Here is a 7,229-nt window from a genome sequence, read left to right on the forward strand (position 1 = left end):
TATGCAGATGTGACAGGAGCTGCTGAATTAACCTATTTGATCCTTACAGTAATCTTTTGAGAAAAGAAATACTCTTACCTATACAGATGAGAAAACGAAGACAGAGGATAAGCTAGTAGGTGGTGGCACAGTTATTTGAAACAAAGCAGTCATCACAGCCTTTCATGAGAATTGCCTTTCACAAATTACCTCACACTTTCAAAAATCTGCTTCCTGGCTACACAATCTCATCTCTCTCCTTTTTAAAATTCACTCAACATAATGAGGTTAGTGACCACTGTCATTAAAACACTGCCATGCTTAATAATCTGTTTTACCTAAAAATCAGTTACAAAACATAGAGCAAATGGTACAAGCCAGGTGTTCAAGATTCTTTTCAATTTGGACCCATTCTCTCTTTCTGGTCTCATTCTCTGTTTAGCCCATCACTGGAACACTAAGCTAGAGGTGATCAGGACTACATGTTTATTTTCCTCACAGGGCCTGTAACATGACATGTGTCAAAACTGTTTGCTAATTAATGACAAAAAGTCTTTAAGGTTTTTCTCATATCAGCTGTAGGTTACTGAAATGCTAGGGTCCAAAAATCACTGCACAAGGTGAGTTTAAGTCAAAAAGTTGGCTTAAAACTCAACATTTGAAAAACTAAGATCATGGCATCCAGTCCCATCACTTCATGACAAATAGATGGGGAAACAATGGAAACAGTGGGAGACTTTATTTTTGGGGGCTCCAAAATTACTGCAGATGGTAACTGCAGCCATGAAATTAAAAGACACTTGCTCCTTGGAAGAAAAGCTATGACCAACCTAGACAGCATATTAAAAAGCAGAGACATGTCTTTGCCAACAAAGGTCTGTCTAGTCAAAGCTGTGGTTTTTCCAGTAGTCATGTATGGATGTGAGAGTTGGACTATAAAGAAAGCTGAGCACCAAGGAATTGATGCTTTTGAACTGTGGTGTTGGAGAAGACTCTTGAGAGCCCCTTGGACTGCAAGGAGATCCAACCAGTTCATCCTAAAAGAGATCAGTTGGGTGTTCATTGGAAGGACTGATGTTGAAGCTGAAACTCTAATACTTTGGCCACCTGATATGAAGAACTGACTCGTTTGAAAAGACCCTGATTCTGGGAAAGATTGAAGGCAGGAGGAGAAGGGGATGAAAGAGGATGAGATGGCTGGATGGCATCACCAACTTGATGTACATGAGTTTGAGCAAGCTCCAGGAGCTGGTGACAGACAGGGAAGCCTGGCGTGCTGCAGTCCATGGGGTCGCAAAGAATCAGATGATACAACTGATGACTGAATTGAATAGAGGGTTCATGGCATTCACAGAGAGATTTCTCAAGTAAATTCCTTTTGAATAGTAAGATAATATTGTTTAAAAATTCCAAGAATTCACCAATGACAAAATAAGGCACTTTAGAACAATTAAACCAGACCATTTTTTCTCTTTTCTTAAGCAAAAAAGTAGCAACTGGTGGTTATATCCAACAGTGTGATTAAAGGAAAAAAGTATTAGCAAGAATTTTATTACTAACCTGCTGAGGAATAATGGTATCTCTATAGCTTGGTAAAATTTTCAGGGTGACACTTCCACTAATATTTTTCAGTAATTCTTGTAATTCCTTTGGGTTGTTCCCAACTTCATGGCCATTGACTTCTTTAATTATATCTCCCACATGAAGCAGACCCTGACGGTCTATCATCCCTCCATGGAGGATTCGGGCGATTACCAGATCATTATTTTCAACCCTAAATGTTACACCCTGAAGAAAATAAGGAATGGAATTACTGATTTCAGGTTGTTAGGAAGAGATCATAAATATTCATGAATATATATATAAGAAAACAATTCTAAAAATAAGTGAGTAAATCATTCCTACTTTTCCCACATTCACTCGTAACTCAATACTCCAATCTCATGAAACCACGTACAACTGTGACAACATACACCATCCCTTAAAAAAGGGACTTCCATGGCAAGACTAACCTTGAAAATTAAACATATCTTAGGCTGCGTTGCACAAGATATGAGGAAGCTCAAAGGAGCAAGCAATGCATTTGTGCATTCTGATGGCCTTGTTCCTGGTGTTTTCTCTTCTCACTTCACTGTTCTCATAGTCAGAGCCAGGAAATGCCATCTTAGCACGAAACTATAAACATTACTTACCGAGTCCTACCAATGTTTTCAATTTTTAATAACAACGATCTTCTGTATTTTGCTACTATATATAATTAGCAAGCAACCTCAGTTCATTTCTTGAAAGGGTATAGGAAAAAAATAGTTATCCTCTGAAATGTTTTCTACTCATTGGCAAACTTCTCTCCTCTATTTCAGTTTAATTTTGGTTTAATTCTGCATGCTAAATCAAGTTGAGAGTATCACCTGTGTATTTTATACACAAGCCAAAAAAGACTGATGAAACAAACACGAGTAAAGTTTTCATAATGATATAAATTATGGAAGAAAAAAATGAGATAGAGTAGTGACTCAGTCACAAGTATGTAAGATTTCAGATTTAAGAAGGCACTGACTGATCAACTCACCAGCGGTTCCCCAGCCCTTTTGTGAATACCAAGAATACGAATGGCATCTACTGGTAATAACTGATTATTGACAGAAGAATTATTCATTTCCGGGCTTGATGGAAGTGACTCGTAACACTTTGATGCCACAATATCATGGGCCTCCAAGAGTGACTAGAAGGATTCAAAACAGCCTGTGGTTATTGATTACAGATGGAATAAGTTATTAAAAGTAGCAGTTCATTATCCCATTAGAGTACTAAAAATTTCCAAGGCATTAATTGGTAATTTTAGTCATTTCATGAAAATAGTATAAAAGACTGAAGAAAAATTACAAAGAAAAAAACTCACAAATTCATATATTAAGGATTATTCCTATAAATTATGGAAGCTACTTAAGTCACTAACCTGGGCTGCTTAGCTTTTACCCTGTACACTCTTCTCAGGCAATATTACCCATTCCTGTGACTTGAATCACTACTGAGGACTCTCCTGATCCAGATTTCTCATAAATTAAAAATCTGCCCACAACTGGCCAAGAGTCATGATAATTTGAAAAACCAAAACAAAACAAAGGATTATATAGGATTGAAACAATGAATTAATGAAAACTCCGTTAAGTCCACTATGCTACTTAAAAAACAGGACTGAAAAAATCTCATTTGTTACCATTTGAGATTGCCCTTTTAAACAATTCTTTACTGTGAAAATTGGCAAAGGGAAGAAGCTGGCATTTCCCTAACTTTTCAGTCGGAAATGCATTGTAGGTTAACTAAACAGCTCAGCTGATGAGGAAAAACTCTATATAAGAAGACCAGCTAAGAATGAGAGAACTTGAAAAACGTCATTTTGCAACCTCTAATGAAAATATTGAGTGAGGCAAGGATTATTAATTTGAGCTCATCACTAAGTAAATGGTTGAAAGGAAACAGCATTTGTATAATGCCAGAATAATAACATACTAGATTACTTCTTAGTGGAAAGGCTTTCAAGAGTAGGATTTGGCTGTCATTGCCCTTAATCAAGGGAATAATCTCAGCATCAAGAGTGATGAAGCAATGTACGGCTGAACCCCTTTGCTATTCACTTGAAACTATCACAACATTGTTAATTGGCTAGGACAGAGGAGCTACAGTCCATGGGGTCACAAAGAGTCGGACACAACCATGTGACTAACACACTCACCCCCCAATACAAAATTAAAAGTTTAAAAAAACAAAAATTTCAATTCAGAAAAAAAGAAGAGTGATGGGCCAACCAGATATTATACATCATCTGATGCAGATTAATTTATGTTGTATCACCTTACTTAAGATGCATCCTGAGTGCGAGCTAAGTTGCTTTAGTCATGTCTAACTCTTTGTGACCCTATGGACTGTAGACCGCCAAGGTTCTTCTGTCAGTGGGATTCTCCAGGCAAGAATACTGGAGTGGGTTGCTATGCCCTCCTCCAGGCGATCTTCCAGACCCAGTGATTGAACCTGTGTTTCTGAAGTGTTCTGCACTGCAGGTGGGTTCTTTACCACTAGTGCCACCTAGGAAGCCCAAGATGCATCCCAGTTTCAAATATAACTCAAGCCATCTTTTAGGTAAAACTTCCGTTTATAAGAAATAGGAGAGCTAAACAACACAGCAGGAAAGCACACAAGTAAATCCAAGGAGTGGATTCTGTAGGAAAATGGCCTGGCCTGGTCTCTCTAGTAGGTCAACATCATAATCAGGGGAGAAAGGGATGGTCTAACTAATGCCACATATAGACCTCATCTGAAAATTTGTACATACAAACCAGCTGTAAAGAGTATTATTGTGTAAAATGCACTGCAAGTTACAGAGGTCCACTGAAATGGAAAAGTGGAAGTCAATGGCTGAAAAAACGGTAAACTACAAAACAGCTTATGCAAAATGATTGCAGTCAGTAAAGAAAAAAATAGACATGTACATTTATGAATAGAAAAAATATGGAGAAATATGCACCATGGTAGTATAGTGGTGATTTGGGTAATAAAAATGCAATGTCTTAATTTCTGCATTTTTACTTGCTGCTATTTCACAAGTTTATATATTTATTAGACCTCATATAAATTTATGCATTAAATTTTATACTTACATAAAAAATATAGCATGCTTGCAAAGTTCTACCAGATGCATACTTCTAAGATACCACTAACTTAACATGGCCAGTTACTTTAACGTAAGTATGCCCAAAACAGTCCTCCTAGAGTGTTCCTTATCTCAGTAGACGCCATCAATTATTTGTCAGAAATTCTGTCCTTATCAACTTCCCATACTTCTCTTCTGTGGCTGTCACATGTAATCACTCACTAAGCCCTATTGATTTTACAGCTTAAAACTCGAAAATCCTCACATTTCCCACTATCTATGCTGCCATCACAACTTCTCACCTTGGCACAAAACCATATAGCTCCACAATCTGACCTCTCCCTGTTTAATAACCGCCTCCACCCCTATCCCTACCCAAGGTTTCCCAATGTCCTCTGGATAAAGTTCAAATATCTTAGTATGCATTTAAGGCCTCAATTAACTGGCCCCTGCATAATGGTGTCTCTGACATGTGTTTCTATTTTTTGTACTTAAGATATAGATTTATGTTGGAACCAACTCACTATGCATTTACATAATTTTTGCAGTAACACGGTTAGAGAGTCAAGGAAAATCTTGAGGAAAAGCATAGGGGTGCTGTCATTTGATTTTTAATGCTAAGATTTGCAGTGACAAGCAGGTGACACTTTATTCTTCTATCTCATGACCATTTATTGAACAGTCCATTCTTTCTCCACTAAAATATCAGTTCAGTCGCTCAGTTGTGTCCGACTCTTTGCGACCCCATGAATTGCAGCACGCCAGGCCTCCCTGTCCATCACCAGCTCCCAGAGTTTACTCAAACTCATGCCCATCCAGTCGGTGATGCCATCCAGCCATCTCATTCTCCGTCGTCCCCTTCTCCTCCTGCCCCCAATCCCTTCCAGCAGCAGGGTCTTTTCCAATGAGTCAACTCTTCACATGAGGTGGCCAAAGTATTGGAGTTTCAGCTTCAGCATCAGTCCTTCCAATGAACACCTAGAACTTATCTCCTTAAGGATGGACTGGTTGGATCTACTTGCTGTCCAAGGGACTCTCAAGAGTCTTCTCCAACACCACAGTTCAAAAGGATCAATCTTTCAGCGCTCAGCTTTCTTCACAGTCCAACTCTCACATCCATACATGACCACTGGAAAAACCATAGCCTTGACCATCTGGACCTTTGTTGGCAAAGGAATGTCTCTGCTTTTTAATATGCTATCTAGGTTAGTCATAACTTTCCTTCCAAGGAGTAAGCATCTTTTAATTTCATGGCTGCAATCACCGTCTGCAGTGATTTTGGAACCCCCCCAAAATAAACTCTGACACTGTTTCCACTGTCTCCCCATCTATTTCCCATGAGGTGATGGGACCAGATGCCATGATCTTAGTTTTCAGAATGTTAAGCTTTAAGCCAACTTTTTCACTCTCCTCTGTCACTTTCTTTTCTTTTCTTTTTATTTAATTTTATTTTTTTAAATTAGTTGGAGGCTAATTACTTCACAACATTTCAGTGGGTTTTGTCATACATTGATATGAATCAGCCACAGATTTACACGTATTCCCCATCCCGATCCCCACTCCCACCTCCCTCTCCACCCAATTCCTCTGGGTCTTCCCAGTGCACCAGGCCCCAGCACTTGTCTCATGCATCCCACCTGGGCTGGTGATCTGTTTCACCTTAGATAGTATACATGCTGTTATTTTGAAACATCCCACCCTCACCTTCTCCCACAGAGTTCAAAAGTCTGTTCTCTATTTCTGTGTCTCTTTTTCTGTTTTGCATATAGGGTTATCGTTACCATCTTTCTAAATTCCATATATATGTGTTAGTATGCTGTAATGTTCTTTATCTTTCTGGCTTACTTCACTCTGTGTAAGGGGCTCCAGTTTCATCCATCTCATTAGGACTGATTCAAATGAATTCTTTTTAATGGCCGAGTAATATTACATGGTGTATATGTACCACAGCTTCCTTATCCATTCATCTGCTGATGGGCATCTAGGTTGCTTCCATGTCCTGGCTATTATAAACAGTGCTGCGATGAACATTGGGGTGCACGTGTCTCTTTCAGATCTGGTTTCCTCAGTGTATATGCCCAGAAGTGGGATTTCTGGGTCATATGGCAGTTCTATTTCGTTTTTTAAGAAATCTCCACACTGTTTTCCATAGTGGCTGTACTAGTTTGCATTCCCACCAACAGTGTAAGAGGGTTCCCGTTTCTCCACACCCTCTCCAGCATTTATTGCTTGTAGACTTTTGGATAGCAGCCATCCTGACTGGCGTGTAATGGTACCTCATTGTGGTTTTGATTTGCATTTCTCTAATAATGAGTGATGATTGAGCATCTTTTCATGTGTTTGTTAGCCAATCTTGTATGTCTTTCTTTGGAGAAATGTCTGTTAGTTCTTTGGCATTTTTGATTGGGTCATTATTTCTGGAATTGAGCTGCAGGAGTATGTTGAATATTTTGAGATTAATCCTTGTCGTTTTTTCATTTGCTATTTTTCTCCAATCTGAGGGCTGTCTTTTCACCTATACTTATAGTTCCTTTTGTAGTGCAAAAAGCTTTAGTTTCATTAGGTCACCATTGTTTATTTTCTTTTATTTCCAATATTCTGG

The 7,229-nt window shown here is 38.6% G+C and overlaps 2 protein-coding genes across 3 annotated transcripts in view; one reads left to right on the forward strand and one right to left on the reverse strand.

Moving 5' to 3' along the window:
- The window catches only part of VPS41 (VPS41 subunit of HOPS complex), a 409,984-nt gene that overhangs the window by 263,529 nt on the left and 139,226 nt on the right, over window positions 1-7,229 (forward strand). The window lies entirely within an intron of this gene.
- The window catches only part of PALS2 (protein associated with LIN7 2, MAGUK family member), a 53,068-nt gene that overhangs the window by 35,713 nt on the left and 10,126 nt on the right, over window positions 1-7,229 (reverse strand). The window contains exons 3-4 of the mRNA XM_043464230.1: window positions 2,549-2,701; window positions 1,540-1,767 (exon numbers count right to left, since the gene is read on the reverse strand). Of these exons, the coding sequence (XP_043320165.1) occupies window positions 1,540-1,767; window positions 2,549-2,701 (381 nt within the window). The remainder of the gene's footprint in view (window positions 1-1,539; window positions 1,768-2,548; window positions 2,702-7,229) is intronic.

Source organism: Cervus canadensis, chromosome 3 (genome assembly GCF_019320065.1).
Source record: "Cervus canadensis isolate Bull #8, Minnesota chromosome 3, ASM1932006v1, whole genome shotgun sequence".
In the NCBI taxonomy this organism is placed as follows: domain Eukaryota; kingdom Metazoa; phylum Chordata; class Mammalia; order Artiodactyla; family Cervidae; genus Cervus; species Cervus canadensis.